This window comes from Camarhynchus parvulus, chromosome 12 (genome assembly GCF_901933205.1).
Source record: "Camarhynchus parvulus chromosome 12, STF_HiC, whole genome shotgun sequence".
Classification (NCBI taxonomy): Eukaryota; Metazoa; Chordata; class Aves; order Passeriformes; family Thraupidae; genus Camarhynchus; species Camarhynchus parvulus.
The window spans coordinates 9,434,394-9,458,381 of record NC_044582.1 but is presented as its reverse complement, the minus strand read 5'-3'; the positions used below and the strand labels follow the sequence as shown (position 1 = coordinate 9,458,381).

Sequence of the window (23,988 nt, the reverse complement as noted above, 5' to 3'; positions counted from 1 at the left end):
GCCTAACAGAGAAAATTGCCCAGCGCCGCCAAATAATCAGCCCTGGCATCACAGTCCCCCCCAATTTAGGGCAACTGAAATAATAACATGCAAATTACTCATGCAAGGCAATGCTGGATAGGGGCAAGAGGAAAATGAGGAAGAGACAAAATAGATACTTTTCTCTTCAGACCAACAATAATTTCAAACCTAGTCAGGGACAGACCTTGGTGCTCTAAATCTCTGCAGAGTCAGAAGTTCTGTGGCTATCCCAAGCAGGTCCAAAAGCTGGCATAGCAGCAGCAGCAAAAGCCCACCCAGTCCTGCTCCAACAGATCTGAGGGCACTAATTGTCCTACTTTGCTTTGGAAAACTTGCTCTTCCTCCCTTAGGACAGCAAGTTTGACCTACACAAAGATGCAGAGCTGGAATTTTTGCAAGATCTGAGACTAACAGAGATAAGCCATGCGTAAGCAAACATCACTTCTGAGGATAAAAAGTGTTGTGGCATCAGCTCTCAATAAGAAGGAAAGGCATTTTGTTGCTTTAATGGAGATGTAAAGCACTAAGTTGCTGTCTAAAGAAAAAAGAGACGAAGCAGAATATAACACAGAAAACAATTCTCAGCCCCCCTCATCCATTTTCATAAACACTGCATTAAACTCTGACACGACCTCCAAAAATCCATGTTCACATTCTTCAAAAACTGTCAGATACAGTCAGAGAGGACAGAGGAAGCTAATGCTGCCAGACAGAGAAGCTGTACCCAGAGAAAAGGAATCAGGTTACCAAACCAGACCTGCCCCCCTGGTTTGCTGACAGGCCTTTTGCAATTCTGCCACACCTAGCTCTAGGAGAATAAGATTCCAGATGCACCCAGCTTCCTCCATTCCTCACACAGCAAGGAGAGGGCTCAACACAGAGCACAAGGATGAAAGGGACAGTGGTTTATGGCAGACACAGCAGGAACTGCACACAAGAGCGTGTGAAAAGAAAGAAAATTTGGGCTCTGCAGCCAGCAGGCAAAGGTTTTTCCAGTATGATTCCACACCACCAGTTCCCTTCAGCCAGGACTTTGTAACCAAGTACTTTCAAATAAGGCAGTCATCCTGGGACCAAATGAACAAGTTTTGTGATTTATAAACTGTGACTTGAAATACTGCTACTCCTCACACTCATTTGGAGTTTTTGTTGGCATTGGCAATAGGCAGAAAACAGCAGTTTACAAATTCATGGGACTGAAATATCTCACAGCACACAGTGACTGTTAAACACTTTATTGTTTAGGAGGGAACCTTGGAAGGGATGTGCCTGCTGGTGTAACCAATGGGAGCATGCTAGGAACAGTTAATCCTAACAAGCTACTCAGGGTTACTTCCAAATACTTGGGACCCCTTTCTCCAGAGCAAACAAAGAGAGGCAACAGCTCCTGAAATTCAGATGTAGGTTGGTGAAACCAAAGTTAGAACTGGGTGAACCAGGCTTGTGTTGGAGCAAGACCCTAAGCTACAAGCTATGCTGGAAGCACCTGGGGTCAACACAATTCTTTACATTGCAAAACAATGAAAAGAAACTACAGCATCCCCTGCTCCTGGGACCCCCTTCTCCCAACCCCAGGAACGTCCACTGCGACTGATACATGCAGGCAGTTAGAAGAGGAATCATGTTGTATTGTCTTGGTGATGGAGGGCAGAAGGCACTGGTTTTGGTCAGTGTCTGTCCAGAAGGATGCCAGAGCTTCCAAGGGTGTCCATGGTCCCTGTCCTCTGCTCTTTGGCAGATGATGTTTATCCAGAATTAACTAACAGCTCCTGGAGAAAAAAGGAGACAAAAGGAAAAGGCATTAAGCTAGTTATGCAGTTGTTGACATGGGAATGTTAACATCAGAAATGAAAGAGTAGCACTGGCAGGGTGAAAATCCCTCAGAAAAATCTTCAGGTTTCACCTACTGTAAAACACAAGATACTCAAGGGGAGAGGAATGTGGAAGCAAGAAAGCAGCTCATGATACCAAACATAAGGTTGATTCTGTGATCAAGAGCACATGGTCAGTTGCAACAATCAGGATTGTAAATACACTGGCCTACAGTGGGAGAGAACAGCTGTGGCTCCAGGTAAGCCTTGGAGCAGTGAGCAATTGCAACCCCACACTAAGTCCTGCCTCAGCACAGGGGGACATAGGAGCACTTTGATTAGCTGCCATCAAACACACACACACACACACACGCTCCCCATGCACTCATTCTGGAACAGGATCAATATAAGACCACCAGAGAAATGAGAAGAAGAAAGATGGGGACTCAGAGACCACCCTAACTCATGACATATCTGACAGCCTTTATCCTATTAAGACCCAAGCCTTCCCAAAATTCAAAGCAAAATCACATCTGCCTTGTCCCCACAGAAACCTACAAAGTGGTACCTCCTCAGATCCTGCAGGCATCTGCATATGAGCTGTGAACTTCTGAGGGTTATTATAAGACAGAAAGCTTCCAATTAGGAAGTTTTTAGGATGGAGATTTCAGTCTGCTGTGGTCTCTTCCTATTTTTATCTTATCACATCAATCAGGTCAAAGAATCAACAATGCCATCAGCAGTGGATGAGAACTCACATGACACCAGCTGGAACACCTCTCCCTCTGAGGATCTGAGAAATCAGTGCTGGATCCCAACGTGGGCAATCAGCTCTCCTGCAGCAGCAATGGCAGGGTTGTGTCAGTGCTGCAGGAACAGCAGGATCACAGAGGGTAAGCCCACCCACAGGCTACTTCTTTCTCATGCTCTGGATACGTGCAGGTCCCTTTCTTTGGGAGAGCAGACAGTGCTGACCCATGTTAAGAGGACTCAGCTAAAGCCAACTAGAGAAAGATAAATGAACACCTCACTGCATACAGTCTCATTGCCCATTTTTATTAGGGCTGTATTTGAGCTCAGTTCTACTCTCCAGATACTTGCCTTTCTGAGGAGAGGAGCTGAGCTTTCTTCAGTGTGAATCAGAATGGAAAACATCACAAAATAATGATGCTAGCACGCTTGGCACTGTCTGTCAGAAGGTGAGAATGTCATTTGGGCTGCTTCTGCACAGCAGGCTGATATTGGCTGACACATGGCCAATGCAGACTGAAAATGCTGGCCTTGAATCTCCAAAGACAGCCCCATCTCTGACAACAATGAAGTGGAAAAGCTTCAAAGAACTCAAGAATAAAGAGAAAATTGTACACCAAATTATTTAGACAAAGGTTATGCAGAAATCTGACAAATGAACCATCAATAATACTCCACTGACTCTAATTTCCCAGGTAATTTTTCTCATCATTACCATCATTACTGACTTAAAAGTTATGCACAGAGCAATATATTTTAAAAACTCCAATAGCACTCACTGAAATTGCAATGAATGAAGCAGTAACAACTCACGATCAATTTTGCAATGAAGTAATTTGCTGTATTCACATTGTAACACTTCAGTAAAGTGTCCAGGAATGCTACATTTTGTGAAAAAAAGAAAACAAACCAAAATCACTTCTGTGCCTACTCTGTGGTTAACCCTTCTGGAAGACAGTAAAACCTCTCTTTTTAAACACTTTTTGAAGAATATAAGAGTTACACAATTTCGTGTTCAAAATCATAACTACATATTTCAGCCTCAACTAGTTGCAGGTGTTTCTACCCATGGCAGGGGGGCTGGAAATAGATGATCTTTAAGGTCCCTTCCAGACTAAACCATTATATGATTCTATGATATTTTAACTTATTTCAGGAGAAAATGAAAACAGACAGTTCTTAACCCCAATGAATTCCTTCCACCCTAACCTACCCACATACCAGGTATGCATTGAGATGGAGGCTCACAAACATTCCTTGTCCAAAAACAGCAGGTTCCATCTCACTCTGGATGACTAAATCTCCTCAAAATCCTTTGCACAGTGAACCTGGACCCAGAACTGATGGGCTGAGGGACACCCTAACTCTGAGACTAAACCCACTCTTTGCCCATCTAGCTTTGCAGCCATGCCAGTGCAGACTTGGCACCCTTTCGTTTTCTTCCAACCTGGAATCCTCTCTGCAAGATGCTACCAGCTTGCTACAGCACTTACCTCAAGCAGAAAGAGCCAAAAAAGGGAAGGAGAAGCTATTCCTCTTCTCCATGCCCTTATCATTGCATATGCACCAGACAGAGTGAATAGACAACAAGCCCAGGCAGTTTGCAGTCACTGTTCTCACCAGACAGGATATTCCCAATTAATGGAGTTGAGGCTCAGACTGAAAAGTTTTGGTGCCTCCTCAAAAAATGACTGCCCCACAGCTGGCATTAGCTGGTCTCTGCTGCAGTCTTAGCAGAACAAGAAGTCAGAGATGAACAGCCCTGGAGAGTGCATCACACCCTCAGTCTGATGAGAGGGAACAGTGCCCTTCTTGCACAGGGAGGGCAGGTTATTTTTAATGCCACTGCCAAGGCAATCCAGGTAGAGACCAAGTTCCAGTCTTGATGAGTTCCAGCCCAGCACCTCTACATGTGAAAATAGTGTCCATACAAAGGCAAATTCCTCATCAGCACAAACAGGGATGGCAATCTGTTCAGTCCTGACAGCAAGTCCAGCTGGAGGGCATGCAGCACTTGTTTTCTCCCATGCCTCTCACAGCAAATGGGACCTTTGAGCCACTAACTCATGTTCTTCCACCACTGTGGCACCCTGCTCAGGAGCTAACTGCAGCCAAAATGGGCTGCCTAGCTGACACAGCCTGCCACTTTGCAGCCCCTGTGGGAAAGCCAGTAGCTTTCCAGTTCTGGTTCCAGTTGAGTGAGGAGAAAGGGCTGAGCTCTGCAAGTAGATCTGCTCCACAAATCTCACCCCTGCTGAGAAGGGAGTCCAGTCAACGCCCAACACAGTCCTTGTTGTCTAACAGAGCTGAGGCCCTGGTACCCAGCACTAGGGCGAGCAAGCTTCACCAAGATTTTCCAGTGCACCTGTTCCTCTGTCCTGTTCTTTCTTCCTCAGTCTGCATCCCAGTGCAGAAGCTCGGGGCTGCCTGGTGGATCTGCAGCATCCTCTCCACCTCCCCCAGTTGCTGGCCAGCTCTGTGCCTCGGCTCTTGGCCTTGCTGGAGGCTCTCAGCCAGCAGAGGAATCTCCCTCCTTGAAAAGTCAGACCCTGAAGAACTTCCTCCTTCAGTGTTTGCCAGAGACACTGTTTGCCAAGCCTCAGCTGTGTTAAGGCATATTTATTTAACCAGCGTTAGTCTCACAGGGTAAACTCTGCAAGTTCCCTCCACCACGTGCCCTGCCTTTGTTTTAACATCGCTTTAAGCAGTTGCACCACAGCACTCACACATATGGGCACTGTGCAGCTATGAAGAAATCAGAAAGCAGATCCCCATGATAAATGACTTGGTACATTTGGAGTGTCAGTGACAAAGTAGAAATTAATCTCCATAGTTCCTAGTTGCCTGCTGCGTGCAGCTAGCTCTCAACATCACAATACCTGTTGGCACACAGCAGACTTCAGCAATGTGACCACACAACTTTTTCATCTCATTTAGTGTGGAAAGAGGCACAAACAAAATACAAAAAATCCTGACCTGCCCTAAGATGGGTGTTCAAGGCCTTTACACTGGATGAGGCATTTGTTGCAGGGCTATTAGCACCCCAAAGCACTGCAAGGGACATTTGAGTCACTTTGGTTTGATGTATGCTGTAGGTATTTTTTGGTTATGTGCAATTTGTTCTCTTACACTCAGAGTATTGGCTATTTTGTGGAGCAGCTGGGCTAACTAATGGATCACAGCACTTCTGTGCCATATAGTTATTGCACAGAAAAGCCTCTCTGTCTCTCTCATCCTTCAGGAGTCCAACGGTTGCTGTCCTTGGGACTGGAATAAGGAGGGCCAGGAGCATGCCTGGCAGCAACAAAAAACATTAATTCAAAAAGCTATGAAGAGAGTTTTGTTTTCCCTCTTCTCTGTACTGGTGTTAATAGTTTTGCAAAGCAGGCAAGTTCACCCAATGACTTCTTGGCTATTTCCCCAGATGGTGTCTTCAAAGTTGGCTTGACAGCAGAAAAGACGCTTTTCAGAAAACTCACCAGATGCTTTGTCAGAACACCCCAGAAAGTGCTTTCACATGGAAGTCTCCTGGTCTACACACCCCACCAACACAGTGCTAGGAACAGAAAGAGTCTTTCTGGTTTCCTCCTCCCTCTCCTTTGGCTCACAAGAGCCACTGCTTGCTTTGCTGTGCCTCAACACCTCCCCACTGCTCTGCATCACCCAAATGCAAAGTTATTTACCAGCAGCACAACTAATCTCCAGCTGTTCTGAGACTCACCTGTTTGTTCATGCATTATAACATTGATTTCCTCCAGACAGTTGTTCTGATCATTGTTCTAACTTGCAGAGAGCTCCCGTCATTAGCCTTGCTTAACAGGAAATATTTTGCCACTGACTGAGCAGCTCCGCAGTCAGCAGACTGCACAAAAAATCATCCTGGTTGGGGAGCTGCATCTCCCTGCTGAGCTGGTAACCCCAGACATCACAGTAGGGAACAAGCTCAGTGCTTTTGATTTTGGACATGTGCTAGAAAAGAGTGGGGCCAGAGGAACAAACACGGCTCTGCAAAGGGTTGCTGCTGAAAGGATGACTGTTAATTAATCCACATACAAACCCAGGGCAGTTTTTGCTCAATCGATGTTAATTGCATTTAATCTCATTCCTGCCATTAAGAAAAGCCACCAGGCCAGGCTGATGTCGCTAGCGCCTGACACGAAGATTCCACCCACGTTTGGGAGGCAAGGCAGCAGGAGAAAAGTAATGGAAAGAAAGGAATAACCCTTCCTCAACCCCTTCTGCATCACTGCACAATTTCATCGCGTCTGCTCCATTATTTAAACAATTTTTGTTTTCCAATAACATTACAGAGGAGCTCAAAGGATGAAAATCATAGAGCTTTTCACTACTAGCTATTCCTGCTCTCCCAGGTACCAGCTTAGAGCTTTGCTAACCTGCACAGCTTCAGCTACTGTGCTTCTGTAAAGGATTGAGATACAGAAAATTGCCTATGGAAGTGGTGTTTGCTTTTTAGTCCTGGGCTGATCCCAACAGACCTGCCAGAGCCCCTCAATATGACCTACAACTGCTGACTGCCACCTTCCATCAGCTCTGCTGAAATCTTTCTCCTCACCTTGCTAAGGAGCACAACCCCAGCACGCCCCAAAGCACACTGAAGCCTGTCTAACATAACACAAACTAGTATTTGCTATTAAACAACCTCTGACCAAATTTGCCTTATAAAACAGAACATTTTTGAAGCCTGAACTTCCCAGGTAAACTTCCCAGTGCACCCACCAGTGATCTGGCTCTGATCTGGGGACTGTGTTTCTATCTGCCCAGCTACCTGCTTGGGAAATGGGAACAATCCTCTTGCCTGTGCAGGAATCAAGCCTGGGGACAGAGGAGCAGCTCTTGTAGCACAGGAAGCCCAAGGTGGCAGATTTCATGACTTCTGGCTTATTGCTTCTGTGAGAGCCCTGCGTTTTTCCAAATCAGTATCAAGAACAATAATAATCAAAGCCAGGCTCTGTCTGTGCCTTTCCCCCGTGGCAGCACACAATGCTTGCCCAGAGCCAATGCTGCAGTTTATCATGGATTTTCTTTATCCCTCAACAAGTGTTAATCCCAATGCCTCTCGCTGCATGAAGTGGACATATCACAAGTGCCGTGAAGGACTGGCTGAGTTTTAAGTGCTCTGAAATGGCTCCACTAGACTTGGTCAAGATTGCTTTAAAATCATTTCCCATTAGGACTGTGACCCTCTCTCTTTACAGCCAGTGTAATGTCTGTATCTCAGAGGAAGGTAATTACATCCCACTATCTGTACACATCAGAAACAACACACTCCAAACCTGTGCCTTTCTGGACTGTGGTAGAAGGCAATGCAGGAGGCAAAGGAGATAACACTGGATGCCCCTCCATCCTGCAACTAGAGTCACCCCAAGTGTTTTGCAAGCTTGTAGATTAGCCCCTGGGAGGGATAAAGGGATCCAGAAGGCACAGAGTGTTTCTAAAGCAGAACAATGACAACTTTTACAAATCCAGCTCTGGTTTTGTGAGGATTAAAATGAACTTCACCCAACTGTGAATATCCGCTTCCAGAGCCAAAAGGAATGGAAAACCACTTACTGATGCAACAGTATTTCATTATTTCAAACCCTAAGCCCAACACTTCCAAAAATTAAGGACAAGCAACAGTAACATTATTTGCTGGGGGACATTGGCTGCAGGGGTTTAACTGCTGAACTGCCAAGCCATGCTCTGGGCACAATGTAATGAAACAATAGACACAAATATTGGCAACTTCTCCATACTGTCTTTCCTGCTCTTGCTACCGGCCTCCAGAATAATCAGTGGGAAAATAAAAGGAAAAAATAACCCCAGAAGCCAAGAGACTTTGGATTAAGTTGTATAAATGACCTGTTACCTCCTTACATGAGGAAGAAAGAAATGCAATAAATACCTGCAAAGCCATCTCAGTATCCTGGATTAAATGGATTACAGAAATGGAAAGTACATGATGCAAGATGTTATAAAACAAGATGCCAGGGAAGTGCAGGAATTTGAATCAGGCTGGCAAATGATCCCTGCAGACTATTGAGGAAAATTAATAGAGAGAAGGGGTAGAGAAAGGACATGGTAAGAAGACTGACTGATGAACACTGTTGTTAGGACGTGTAAATTCAGGATGTCAGACTTTCTCTTAAATCTACTTCAGACCTGGAACAAAAATAGCAAATCCTACAGTGCTAAAAAGCACTGGAAGTAGAAAAGTCAGATATGGCAAGCCTCATTTCAGGATAGGTTTCCCCTGTGCATCCCTCAAGATTGAAGTTTGTGACTTTAATTATTCCTGGAACATTGTGTATATAGGGATTCAATGCAGGGATTACTAGCAGCATCCTTGTTATAAGTGCCACTTCTCAAACAAATTGCACTTCACTGGATGTCAGTAACATACACAAGAAAACAAATTAGATAAAGGCAGCAGGGCAGCAATATACAGGTCTGGTGCAAGGAAGTTTCACAAGGTCACCCAGAAAAATAAAGGCGCTTAGAATTTAAACTCCTAAAACATTTCTAATTCCCAGTGTATTAAAGCTCCACGTGACCCAGACACAAAACTTTCAATACACCAGTGACTCCACACAACCTGAGACCAAGCCTAGCTGAGATGTGCTTTATTTGTGAAGAAATGCCATCAGGGAGAAGGTGGAGGAAGAGAGAGACAGGAGATAGAGGGAGCAGCCCCAGGTGTCCTCCCAAATCCTAGGGAACATCCCAGCCCATTCACTGACTGTTCACAGCCCCACACAGACAGATGGGAGAAGCCAGGGAAAGAGGATGTGATTTTGTTTGGAGGCAAATATAGCAGCTCCTTGGCTGCAGGGCTTCTTCACAAGCTGATTCCAGATTTACATACTGCATTTTGTCTTTCCAGAACCCATCCCATGATGTATTACTAACCTGCGCTAGTTCTAATGAGCATGTCTTTAACTCCAGAAATTTTCATGAACATGGAAGCACAGGAAAGTCCAGTCCTTGGATAGAGTGCAAAGAACAGCTGAAAACACTTCATCTCAGATATGGCACTGTCTGTGCCTCTGAGATGGGCCCTCAACAGTGGTTGTTAAATTCTCAGACTGGGGATTTCACCAGGGGCTTGCCAGTTTTACTAAACCCTGAAGTTTCTCTGTGCACTCCAGGAGGGTGAGCACTGCCTAGAGTGCATAAGCCAGTCCCAGGCTCTACTGCCAGCCACCTCCCAACTTCTTCCAGCAGCTGCAATAAATCCCCATCTCAGTTTCCCTTTCTGTACCTAAGAGTAATGCCACTTAACAACCACACAGAGGTATGATAATTATTCACCAAGAGAAGATGCTAAAGAAATGCAAAAATTCAGTTCTCAAGGGATCCATTCCTCTGCACAATTTGCATTTATGCTTCAGAGGAAATCTGGTGCTTTATCTTGTTTCCTTCTGTCTTGTTTTAGCAGGCTTCTGGTCTGGATAAAGAGAATTCCTCTCTGGGTCAGGGTATCATGTCCGCATTTAAAGTATGGCTCAATCCTGTCTAGGCTGGCTTCATACACCAAGAACAGAGGCAGGCAGAGACTTCTCCAGATATCCTTTTTCTATGACTAATTCTATTTTTGTTCAGTGATACAGTGAAATTCCACACAGAAGTATTATGAGCTTGACTGGCTTTATTTGTTTAACACTTCACATTTTCATTAAGCTGTTGCTACTCGGCAGCCAGTAATTTTATTTGTGTGATAGCTGTATTCATCTCACCCACATGGGTGTAGATGTCGCTCTCCTTTTCTTCTGACTGAAGAGGCAAAAATCAGCAATGATAGTCAAGAGAAAACTGGGAATTCTCAGGTCTGTTTGCAGATAGATGGGAGATTTGACTCCTACCTGTTTTTGTGAAACACCTACCAAAGACTAGGGGCACCTACAGGTAAAATTAAACACAGGAAAAAATTATTTTGGAAGACTATCCTCCCCTACCCAGGTACAAACCATAAACTGAAATTATTTCAGCAGAATCAGCCCATTTGACTCAGCACTAAAGTCTCCTGCACCAGAAGCTTATTGCTGACTGAGCATTTACAGTATTTGAGTATCAGATTGTAAAGAATTAATTATATGTCTAATTCTTGCCAATTTCCAAGTATCTTGAAATATCTGGTCCCAGGAGCTGCAAGATCTGATTAGATCTCAAGGAAGAAAAGTCTGGTTGGCTGGCCCTCACTAAGCCCCAATTAGACAATCTTCTACCAAGTTCAGGCAACCAGACAGAATTAACAGCCCTTTTGAAATGTTAATGACTTGAACCGAGACAGTCAAATCACTGAGCCACACCTCTTGGACAGAGGTTTCAGAAGTCAAGAAACACTAAACATTTCACTGTGCCGCTCCCCTCTGACAAGATCAAGGAGTGGGAAGCGCTGGGCAGGTAATGTGAAGCCTGGATTGGAGAGCACTGGGTGTTCCTGCCGGGCATTACCCATGGATCGGGGTGGAGAGGCTGTAACACATCTCGGTTGTGAGATTAGATGGAGATGCCCAACCACAGGCACACCCAGGCAGCACCTGTGGGAAGCTGCAAGCTCAGCTGCCCTGAGCATGGCACTGTCACAGTCAGTCCCTGGGCAACAGGGATCTGCTCTGAGTAGCTGGCACCCAGCTCAACCAGTGCAACGAAGAGACCAGGAGATAAAATGCCCTACAACTGAACCATGGGTCTGAGCAAATGAAGGGAACACGGTGAACTCCGGGAGATGCACCTTGATTTTTCAGTGTCTCCTCCTGTGTAAATTCCAAATCTTTCTTTCAAGATTAAAAACCTTTACCAAGCGAAAAACAAGCTCAGCATTTCTCTAGCTCCATCCTGTCCCTATCCCTCTTCAGAGGACACCCCAGTAGAATACCAGATGCTGGAATAAGCCACAAAAGCCTTCTAAATAATTACCTCCTATCGCCTCCTCTGCAAATTTATAGTCCTGCATCAGTGTCAAGACAGAGACCTGCTTCCATCTGTCTAAAACACATTCTTTACAGAGGACTTGACGGTGGAATGTTTAACGTTAGCATTTGAAAATGTATTCAGAGACTGGAAAAGAAAGTGACAGTTTTTAAGTGTGTTGTTCAATTGTCTTGTGGATGCTGCTCAAGTGGAGGGAGAGCTTTGTATTTTTTTATAATATGACAAATGATGCCAGTCCCATCTTGTAATTTTCCTCACTGTACAGCATGTCTGTTCATGATAGATACCAGCGCAGCTGCTTAGGTGTCCGTTTATCTGCTTGGAAAATATTGTCTGTTTGGAACCAACTCATCCTAAAACAGCAGCTCCAGAGGGTGAGAGAGAAAAAAGGGAGGGGGGCAGGGGAGGAAGAGACAAGGGAGTTGTGGACTGGGAGCACATTCATGCTTCTCCTTTAAAGGTGCTGGAAAAAAGCAAGCATCATATTTAGTTTAAGCTACATCCTCTCTGCCCCCCTCCTAGACCATTCTTTTTTACTGTCACTCAACACCTCTTTACACTCTGCCCACAAAGACCTTACCACTAACACACATTTAATTCACACTTGCAACCAGTGGAAACAAAGCAAGCCCTCAGCAGCCTTCTGCAAATCTGTGCCAGCACAGAGGAGCCTTCAGGTCACAACCTGTACAGTTTGCAGCTTAAGGGAACATTTTAAATAAAAACAAAAATGTAAAGGAAGGAGAGAGAGAGAAAAAAACAGGAACAAAGAGGACAAAAAAGCCAAAGAGTACTTATACTTTGTGTTTAAAGAGACTTTAAACAGGAACTTGCCAATTTTCTGTAACCAGGATTATAAGAGAATAAACTCAAATACTTTGTCCTTCTGCAGAGCCCTCTGAGCTGAATTTCACTCTCTGCAAAATGGCCAATATAGAAAAAAGCTCATAAATCCCTCTGACGTAAGTAACTTCACATTACTCTTGGGGAAACAGAGGCAGAGACAGATTCATTAATCCAAGTAAATGAATCCATGAAGCAGTCTGAATTTCTGAATCCCCATAATGTCCCACACTAGAAACAGCACCCAGGGCCCAGCAATTTCCATGCCATGTTGCCTGGCACAAGCAAAGCAAGAGAGTTAAACCGATGAGAATGTTTTAGAAAGGACAAGTACAGTTATTAAACCACACTGGCCCTAGCCATGTAGCAAAACCATCTTTTGTTACTTTAAACTACCTCTCATTGTTTCACTCGCTGCATCATTAATGCCAAAGACCAAGGTCACATATGTAAGATGCTGCCTCAGAAACCTGCTGAGTAGCAGAGAGCTGCACAACCTGTCTGAACAGGTGGGTACAAATTCCTGTGGCTCAGCACTGTCAGGGTTAGCCCGCTGGTTATACTCCAGGCTAGCAAGGTTAGGGCTGGCTTAATCTGCCGTCATTATTCTGCAGCCTGGGCATATCCTGAGAGGATCTTGCTACAGGCTGCTACTCTGTCTCTGACTTACCAAGAACAGTTTCCATGTGTGCATGGGGAAAGCGGGTCTTACAAAGCTGTTCACAAAGAACTTTATAAGACATTTGTGTTAAAGAATTGTTAAAACCAGCACTGAATTAAAGACTTGATTTTTAACACAAGGAGTTGTTCCTTAAAAATGGTCTTTTTCTTTTCTTTTTTTGTTTTTGTGGAGTATGGTTTCTTTGTTTTGAAAATAATAAAATTCCACATGTACGAAGGTGTCTGATGAACTCAAATTGCGTCAGGTAGTCGTCATTACTGTGACTTAGAACTGGAACTTGCATTCAGGACACTTAATATTTATTGTCTCCCTAAATTTAAGTTGACAGAAAGAGTGTCTGCTCCTGCAGGTAGAAATCTAATTTCACCATCTCTTTTCCACAGTCAGTCTCATTCTCACATGTAAATTCTCCTGAGTGGACCTGCTAACAGCTACCAATGCACCAGCCTGGATGATGCTGACCAAAGACCTCCAAGCACAAGGCTCTGAACTATACAGACCAATCCTGGTGCCACTGATGCCTGCCTGGGAAGGAAACTGTGTGCCTGCACACCCCCCCCAGCTCAGCCAGCACGGGGAAGGGCAAGCTGGTCACTTGATTTGCAGACAGCTTTTCCATTACTTACTGCAGCGTTCAAACAGCCAACCTGCTCCCCCTTCGTCTGCTCTGTGGTGGCCATTTCTCCTGAGCTGCCCATCATTTCCTTATCAAGCAGTAAAAACGTAGGATCACTGGAGACACAGCTCAGCCTTGCTGAGATTTCATTCTCTCAGCGGGCTGTAAATGCCCCTATAATGTTGGCTTTTTTAATCTTGTGTTATTATTACCCGCGGCTGCCATTCAGTCTGCAGAGAATAAAGCGCCCGGGCTTTCAGGACCCACACAATGGCTCTGTGCATTCGCCAGTGGTTGGACAAACAATAACTCTGTGTTTCAGCTTTATTGGAAACCCTTCTGTTGTGGGAGCCTGGCTGCATGTGTCCCTCGGCTCGGGCCACGCAGAGGTGCGAGTGGGAGCCGCTGAATTCCCTGGTGATTTCAGGAGCACGTGCCTTGGCACCGGCCTACGGAGCCAATGTGAGAGTGCACAGGCAGCTGCATGTTGCTGTGAGCCCATGGAAGACAGACACAGACCTGCAGAGCCAGTTGGTCTCCTCTAGATCAGCCAGGGAGTCCGAAGCTCTAACAGGGCCCCTCTGTGAATAATTACGCTCATCTCCGTGTAAACGGCGTTGCCAGCTCACAGAGAGGTGTGATGATATATGACATAACTGTGAAAATGTCAAAACACCACTACCCTGAACCACGTTCTTACAAGAAATCTTGGCTTCCACTTGAAATTTAAGATCCTGCTGCTTGCAAGAAAGGCTTGAAAGCTAGAACAACTGAAAAACCACAAATTAGAATGCAAAGAAAATGTGAAGAATGCAGGGCTCTTCTAATTCAGGGAGACTGATTGTTTTGGTCAGCTCGTTATTGCTTGCAGGGGACACTGCAGATGCGTGAAGTCTTAGAGAGCTGCAAATATCCCTTCACTCAAGAAAACAAGCTCTGCTGCAGACTCCTCACATATTGAAAACCTAAGAGGAAATTCAGAAACTCCCACAAAACCACAAGGTTTACTTGTGAAACTATTTAGAAATACACTAGGGTTATTTCATTTGTCTTCTAGTTTTAAGCAATTGAGTCACATTCTCACACCACTTTTTTCTAGGCAGGTGGGTTAGTTTATTGTATTTTATTTATTCCTTCCTTTTTCTTTTTTTTAGTAAAAACACAGAACTAAAATTCTCATGTACTTATAAAACTTCAGGTACAACTCCACAAAACTAGGGCAATAGAAAACATGCCAAATATTTCAAGGCTTGGCAACAGTGAGCCTGCCTGTCTCTCTGTGGCAGGAGGAATGTCTGTCTGTCTCAGCCAATGTTTCTGAGTAGGAATGTCTCATCCTGATAGCCCATGTACATATAAAACACCTTTGCTGTCAGCTCTCCAGGAAGAGACCTTGACATTTTGCAGAATACCACATCCCAACCCCCATCTCCCCTGAATAGTAGCAGAAGGCAGAAAAAACCTGGTAGATCTGAAAGTGTAAGAATCAGGTGCTGCCTACAGCAAGGATTAAAGTTGAAATGGAAAGGTAATGGTGAAATAAGCACAGCTAAGTCACTGGAATTGATGCACCAAGGAACCAAGCTCCAAGCTTCCCAAACCCATGGCCACAGCTGGCCTGTCCCACTCCCTCTCCTGTGGGCCAAGAGAAGAATTTGAAGGGGAGGAAACCAAGGCTTTGCTATCTTAAACAGAATAAATAAAAGGTGAAGGGTTTCAGGAAATATTGGATTATTGTTGTGGTATTATGTGCTTCATGTACCTGGTGAGGAAAACTGCAGCCCTCATTCTGAGCTCTCACCTCACAGTAACTGGGCTGGCACAGGCAGGTGAGCTCTGCTCTCTGCGGACGCAGGATTGCAATGCTCTCTTCCTGAAAAGAGTAATGAGGTGCCCAGAGAGCCTGCCGAGGTGTCAGAGAAACTGATGCTGATGGACCCTTTGCAGGCCAAAGACAGATTAAGAATAACACAATACCAGCATAACAGCACCTTATCAACAGCCCTGCGAGTGCTAAGAAGTGAATCTGAGCGACGGCTGTGACACCTGTCTGCACCACAGCCCCGCTATTACTGCCTTCCGACTTCCCGCACAATCCAAGTGTCCAAATGGCTTTGAAGCAAGAAGCAGCAAGACAGGAAGGTGAATCTGAACTCTGATCAGCTGTCTGAAGAGACAGTATGAATACCTTACATTTCAGTAACACTTTTCATCCATAACGAAGCAGAGACATCCATTCAACCTCCACACTCCAAACCACAGAAGTAATATCTGCCCAGGTAGAGATGGGCAAATAAACACAAGTTAAATGACTGCTCAAGGTCGTCCAAGGACTACGAGAGACACACGTCTAGCAACTAGATTACTCTTCCCTTTTGAAAGGCACACAGGCACACACACAGGGGATTGAAACTGCTTAGCCAGGTGTGGAGCCTGCTGTGATCAACACGGCTTCACTGAGCAGCAACTCTTCCTGATGCTGTTTCACCGGTGCTAAAATGTAAAAAAGCAAACCTTCATAACAGAATTCTTTCAAACAGATGCAAATAGGTGTGGGGATTTTGCATCTGGGCTAAGTTGCTACAATCTACACATCTTATTTGTTTGCTAGTTATTAAATTACCCACAAGCCATCAACAATTCAAGTCTCTCTCTGAGAGGCAGAGATTAACTAGGAATTGCTATGCAGAAATGCTGCTCATCTCTCTCTCTCTCTAGCGAGATCAGCCTCATGATGAGTTGCGGACATTTGGGAACAAAGGTGAGCTTTTCTGCAAGAAATGAGAGGCACAGAAAGATGGGAAAATGATGCTACAGAGAGAAGACGATTTATTTGCAAGGTAAGAATCTATCAGGAATGGTTTCACACACACACTGCCAGCCACAGACTGTGACCAAACACACTCGTGTGTCTGGAGCACAGGAAGCTGCACTTATGTCCTGGCACTAATGCAAATGACATTTTCTGTGGAAGACCACGAGACCAGTATGTAAATATTAATTTAACAATCTGGTTGACACAGCCTCAGCTGATCTATAAATAGCTGGTTTATTAGCAGGTGATGCTAAAGGCAGTTATCCTGGCTCCACTTCCCACAATTCCCTGTGGCATCTTGTTTTTATTGACCCCAAAGACACAAGGACTCTTAACTGTATGCAGCTCACTCCTCCACTGCTACCTGCAGAGTAGCTACAAACACTTGACAACACAATACATATTTATCAATGCCCTTACACAACAAGGATCCTGCAGCACCACGCACACAATGGCTCCCAGTGCTCAATTAAAGACAGCAAATGGTTTAGAAAAATAGAAGAATCATGCAGGCTTGCTTTTAAGCAGGAGGAGCTGGTCACTCAGGTGCCAACAGGCATTTAGGGAATGATTGACACAGAGCCAGAGCCAGGCACTGTCCATCCACATTTACACTGTGCATTGGCAAACTGAGAATCTAGGATAGCAACACCTTTAGTAACTCTAGACCACCAAGGAAGCATTTTACCATCTCAAAACAAGATGTCAAAATCCTGATCTTTTTATGCAGTTTCATTTAATCAGGAATTATCATTTTATAGTACATAATATAACTTAAAACTCTTTACCACTTCCTCAAGCTGCACATGCAGGAATCCCTTCTTTCACAGTGGCACAAGACAGCTTTTTAACAGCAGACAGCAGCACCACCAGAGTCTAGGGCCAGCAGGAAAGAATACTGCATCCTGGTAAAATTGCTGTGGCATTTGGAGCAACACACGAGAACTGTCCTAACTGCAGCATGGTCGGCATCCATGGAAACCACACGAATTATGATGTTTTAGCCTATTCACATGGATTTGTAGATATTCTCCAGAAGTGTTCTAAGGCTTCAGTCTTTCTCTTGCTGCAAAGAACAGTGACAACATATTGACGAGTTGGGCTCGTAAATAGGGAGATTGAATTAGAGGAACAGAATAGACTTTGTTACCCCTTCCTCCCACTTGCTTCAAATTTCTAAAGAAACCTTCCAAGCACAAGAAGTTGCTGTGTCTCTCACGGCCATATGATAAGCAGAAATAAAAAATTAAAAACCACACAATCAACACTTATTTTTCCATAAGGTCCATCATATTCTTACAGCTTGTACAGTGCAGGCTGCAGAGTTTATCCTGACAGGGAACTGACTGTGCCAGGCAGCAGCAGCCCTGGCAAGGGGAGAGGCTCGGGCTGCAGCCGGAGCAAAGAGCCCTGGAACGTTCCCTGCCCCACTGCTGCACCCTCACTTCTCCACACTGCACACTCAGTGAGGTGACAAGAGTTTCCATTTGCTCTGCCACAGCTCAGCAGATCCTTTCCAAACCATCACAGTGATCTCTGCCAACAGCAGGATGGGTCCTACAGAGCAGGCTTTGGATAAATGATTGCTCCCTCATTTGTCGTAACAACAAACCTTTAACATTTGCTTGTTTTGAAATTCTATTAAGCACAAGGGTTAAACTGACTTCATATGACTGCAAACCTGTGATGGTCTTACAGTTTGTTTTTTAAGACCACCAAGGGCTCTGAAAAAGAAACTTTTCTAATGAAGTTCACTTACTAAATTGCATTTTATGAGTGAACATACTTCTCTTTTCTAGTATTTATAGAAATGAGATAGAGAAGCTTGACTTAGCTGAATAGAAAGTTAAAATAAAAGTGCTCTCAGAAATTCTGTGGAATTTAGCAAGAGAAGTGACACATCACAAATAAAGAAATCAGTAGTTTTCATTAATCAATTAGGAAAAAAACAGTATAATAATAGATCTGCAATGATCTTGAATAGATTATTTAATAAAACTGTCATAAATCTAATGGCAACAAGACACAAGCGCCGAAGAAGAACTGAAACATTTTACATAGTTCAGTAAATGTAAGATGCTGCAACAAGGTGTCAAAACAGCCTTCCCAAGAGAAATCCACACAGTTGTTGTTTCCTTTGCCTTTGATGAAAACCTGCAGTGCCAAACAACTCAAAAGAAGCTTGTTCTGCTCCCCAAATCTCTGCATTTCCTGTAGCTCTGGCAAAGTTCCTGCTTCCTTTGGCTGTTGCCTCCTTTCTGATCAGCATATCCATTGCCCAGATCCTCAATTCCACACCCCAGCCAGTTGTATTCCAGGAGCAGTTAGCAGCCAGCACCCAAAGAAAACTTTAACTAAGTTTGGCTCCGTCTGAAGCAAATTTTGAGCAACGGGAGCACAGATGAAATCCAACTTATCCAGAGTAATTCATTCTTCACACTTGTTTAAGCACGGTCACTCACCGAGGACAGCCTGGCAGCCTTCTCTGCGGGCTGTGGATTCCACTGCACTGCCAGGAGCTGTGCTGAGACAAGTCCACATCACATGTCAGTTCAAGATGGACTGCACCCTTCAGCTCTGGGATGGAAAAATCAAACTGCTAGAGAGGTTCTCTCCCCTGCCGGATACACTGATTTTTAGCAACGGGGAAAGCCAATTAAAGTTTATAAAGACACATTCTCTGCTGATTTTTCCTTACTGCCCACTGCTCAGTGCTGGTATAATGGATAATGTTCTGCCTGTGGGTGTATTTTCTAAGATCTGTCAGTTCTGACAGGATTTTGGCACCTGGATAACTCAAGATCTATACTGAGGGTCCAGGAATGCACTATTTCTCAGTAGCTGATGGGTACATTTTTCAGCAAGGCTTCCCTAATTAAAGGGCTGGAAAGAGATGGGATCAGATTGATAGGCTTTGCAGTCAGATGTTTTATGCTTAGTTTGATGAATTATAAATCACCTTTTGCAACTTTCAGAACATGTGAGAAGAACACATATGAGAAACTACAACAATATGTCCAGAATATCACAACGTAATTACTTACTTTCCAATTTTACCTCTGTCCCTATGGCAAGGCCATTAAAGACATGCTCAAGAAAAGCAATGCTCAATGAAAATAAATATAAATATAAATATCAAAATCAAAAAGAAAAGTGAAGCTATGAAATGAGACACTGCTGGTCTGGAGATACTCCCACATGGAAGTGTTCTGCCCCAGGTGGGACAGAAGATGCATCCCTCCCCCTTTGAGCATCATCCTGGGCTGGGAACACTGCCCTGGAACTGAGTGCTCAGCTCAATCAGCCATGTCCTCTGCCAGACCAGCAGGAAGCTTTCCCTTGTCCTCAGCCATCACAGGCTTGTGTCAGGGTACAGAAACCACTGTCAGATTAAATGCTTTGACTTTACTCCCTGTAAAACTGCATGAAGACGATGTATTCTGTGCTGGCTTCGCTGTCTCTGTCAGAGCCCCTTCCCTACATACAGTGAAATGCAACTCCTAAGAGGCCACTGGCAAGACCTTTCAGAATAACCAGTTTGTTCTGGTTTTAATGGGGTTTTAATATCTTTAAATATTGAAGTTCTTTTTTTGCAGGGTATATGTGTGTATGGAGAACATCAACAAAAAAGCCCAAACCCCAAAATAGGATGTGAGAGCTCGGTATCCCAGTGTGGAAGTTCAAAAGTGCCTTGCTGTCAGTGGTGTTCAGAACAGTGCAGACTTTAAAGCTATAGAGAAGAAAGTCACAGAGTAACCATTTGGAAGAGAGAGAAAACTGTTGGTAATTTAAACCATGAAACCAAAGAAATACAATGCAAAGCTATCAGGATGTGAAAAGCACTTCCAGCCACTGAGAGGTTAAAACAATTATTTGAACAGCTGGGAAAATTAAAATGGTAAAATAATAGCTACCCTTCAAAATTCTACAGATGCAAAGAGACTCTTCAATGAATAACTGATAAAGGGGAAAACACATTTTAAAAGAGAAACTGTTTCACGCATGAAGGTCATACAAGTAACAGCTCCTCTTAAGAACCCGGATTTCCAGACTTGGCAAGAGATGAAGAGCTGGGGTTAACACAGCAGCCTTTTACCTTGTGGGACCTAGGGTAAAATCCTGAATACTTAAGTTACATATGAAAGTGACTTTGGGCATATTATTTCTACTGTTTTTTTGGAAACTGTTCCCCACTGTAGCAAAAGCAAGGTCACAGGAGCATGCTGGAATTATTGTAGCAGTTTGTTTCCTTTCCCAAGGAATTCTTCCAACCTCAATGACATCAGCAAATGGTGCAATCAGAGCAGCCAGTTCAGGTTGTTTGACTGCTGTTATCTAGGGCTCCCCAAATATATAACCTTGCTCTGGCAAGAATGCAGTGATGTGTGACTTTTCAGGAAAAAAAGGCAGTCTGTAAGAAGTAGCTCTGCTATTCAAGAAAGGTCTAACTGGAAGAATAATGCCGGTCAGGACTGCAGTGTGTAAGCCACAGAGTACACAATGCTGCTCATCAGGACTGGGTACACAGAGAGACACATCCAGGGGACCCACAACTGCAGCAGAGCCATCCTCAGGGCAGGGAGGAACTGAACCAGTGCAGCCAGGGAAGGTTTATCTGTCACTTGGCTCCAGCTATCCCTGTAGGCAATCGATCCTCTCTCTCTAGCAGCTATTTTAAAACAAGAAACCTAAAATCTCCAGCAAGTAGAGAAAAACTGACAACTGAATATGCAGCAATGTAGAGAAGGAATCAGCTGTACAGTGCCAGCTCCTGTTTCCATTCCTCACCCACCACAAATGCACAACCTCTTCCACATAAACACTGTCCAAACTGTTAAAAGGACAGCAACTGAACACACCTCATCAGAGTCCAAAACCATGGATCCTTTGGCAAAAAAAGGAAGAATCAGAACAGAAGGCCAAATCCATCCACCCCAGCAGTCAACTCTTCTATCATTCACACATATCATTTCACCAGTCTGCAACTGGAAAGTCTTATTTTTTTTCTTTCTATATTTTCTTTCTAGAGAAAGAAATCAGACAACATAAAAACTGAGATCCTCCTGCAAGAAGATTTTTTCTCCTATCAAAAGCATTTGTTTTTTCCAGGATGATTTTGGCATTTCTGAAGGACTAAGATACAGCCTCCTCAGCCTTCTCTCTTCAGAGTAGAGCCTACTTCACTCTACCCTCAGCACTGTTAACATACTTCAGTTGACAATTATCTGGTATTGAGTCCTGATGCTGCCAGGTATCTCCTCTGATGGGTTAGGCTGCTCACTAGGCAAGGATACTAAAAGAAAACACGAAGAGGATGAGCCTGCAGCCTCCCCCATATAACTTGCTGCAATCACCTTGGAACCCTTAGCTACCTACACCAGGTTTGATCACTTTCAGGATCAGAAGTGTCCAACATGTTGCAGAAAGGAGTAGTTGTGCCTATGCCAAACCAAAGTAGCCTGTGCCACAGAACGTAACACAGCTGACAGAAGGTTTTCAATAAAGGTCTTGATCTTCCTAAGGTCCTGAAGGACCCTGTGACACGTTTTACAAGAGTCAGGTCCCTGGTATTCTGCCAAGCTACATACATTTTGTCTAAATTATGAAATTATGAAATTATGATTACAGCTTCAATTCAATATGCTCTCCTTCACTTCTGATCCTAATCTGCTGGCAGGAGCTGTTGGACCAGTAAGCACCTGCCTTTTTTTTGCCCTTTAGGTGACTTCGTCACTGTGCTGCCTGAACAGATGCCAGCAGCTAGAGCTGCACAGCAAAATCATCTAGGAAATTCACCAGCTGGGTACCAAATCTGCCTTAGCAGAGCTCCTACTCCTACAGGGAAGCCTGCAGATCCATCTCTGGTACCTTGTCATGGCACTGGCTGTGGTAAGAACATAGAAATGGAATATCTCAGCTTGTTGCCTCACTGTACCAGCATGACAACCAGCCATCAGCCTTTGACTTGCCCAAGGTCAAACAGCACCCTGCAAAGCTGGTCTATAGCTGGGTAAGGTGCTCTGGGGTCCTTCAGGGGTCAAAAGAGGGCATAAACCTGACAGAATGAAAAGAACTTGAAGGAGAAAAAGAAGGTATGAGGTTTGCAAAGCAACCATCCCTTTCTACCCTCCTTCCATGGGGTCTCTGATTCTTACCTATCCTTCCTGCAGTCAAAGTCCCCTGTGCCAAGCAGTTTTCATGTTCAGTAAGGAGTGTAGGAGGAGCAGGGATATGCAGAGGATTACACTATGTCCTTATGAGCTTCCAGCACTCAGAACCCAAAGATTTCTTTTGCTCCTTTGATCAGCCATGTTCAGATGCATATTTAAAAATAAGACAGACACTGAACTCTGCCTTGCCCCTTGAGGGAATTGCAGCCTCCTCCTTCCAAACCGTCAGTTCAGTGCTGCAGGGAATAGGCAGCCTGGTGTCAGCTCCAATATAGGTTTTGAAATGAAAGGAATGCAAACCAAAGGGACAGAAGAGAGGAGAGGAGGGAGGGAGAAGGTGCAGAGACACTGGAAGGAAGCAGGTGAGAAAATGAAGACAGAGGGGAAAGGAAAAATCTGAGCCCAGACTAGAAATGGGTAAGCAAAAGAGATGGAAAGAGGAGGAGGAGGAACAGGGAGCAAACCCAAGCAATAGCATATCTGTAGCTTGCTTGTTCAGACTACAAGAAAAAACCTACACATGGCCAAGAACTGCTTGAGCTAAGTGGTGAGGAGGAGATCAGTGAGCGACACATAAAATATATGTAAAATACCCACAGTCTGAGTTTTAATCACAGAACATCACAGAAGTGTTTTAGAACAATTTACCTTGCTTCTAGCTCAAACATTTGCTATGAACTCTCCTGACCTCATGGGGACCAGCCCCAGTGCTAGTGTGGCACTGCAACCATCTGGAATTCAGCACACCACAAAAAAATCGAACAAACCAAAAATACAACAGAGAAAATAACTTGGCAGCACTATAGAACACTTGATTCTGGTGCCAGTGAGACAAAATGGGGATTCCTGAACCTTCCACATCCTTCCCAAGAGGGCTGGCAATTACTAGTATTTTTAAGTTTAACAGAAGGATTCCAAGCAGCAACCTCAGGGAAACAGGTTTAAAAACCATAAAAAGATATAGTCAGTCTATTGAAAAAAAAACAAAACCCAAACAGATAATCAAGCGCACACCTAGATGTAAACTTGCAAATAAGAAATGCCAAGCTGGGAATCAGGAGGGCAAGTTCCTACAGCTCTACAACGTGCACTTCCAAAAACTCACTGGAACTTCAGTGGTACTTGTGAAATTCATGCCAAGATCAAGAAACACTTCCAACTGTTGATTCTGAAGTAATTATCTGGAAGAACACAAACTTGCCTGAGGTAAAACACACAGTATGGTGTGAACTTACCATCCTGCTGTCAGGATGGACCAGGTACCATGGTACACACAAATCAAAACTGATGAAGCCAAAGAAAACACCAACAGAGAGAGCAAAGCAAGAAACAAGGATCACAAGGAA

At 44.2% G+C, this 23,988-nt stretch overlaps 1 protein-coding gene across 2 annotated transcripts in view; it reads right to left on the bottom strand.

Annotated features, from left to right (window-relative positions):
- Positions 1 to 1,240: 1,240 nt before the first annotated feature.
- CHCHD6 (coiled-coil-helix-coiled-coil-helix domain containing 6) overlaps positions 1,241 to 23,988 on the bottom strand; it is a 109,183-nt gene continuing 86,435 nt past the window's right edge. For both annotated transcript variants that reach the window (XM_030956915.1, XM_030956916.1), the window contains one exon: positions 1,241 to 1,790. In XM_030956915.1, the coding sequence (XP_030812775.1) occupies positions 1,767 to 1,790 (24 nt within the window). In that variant the 3' untranslated portion in view covers positions 1,241 to 1,766. The remainder of the gene's footprint in view (positions 1,791 to 23,988) is intronic.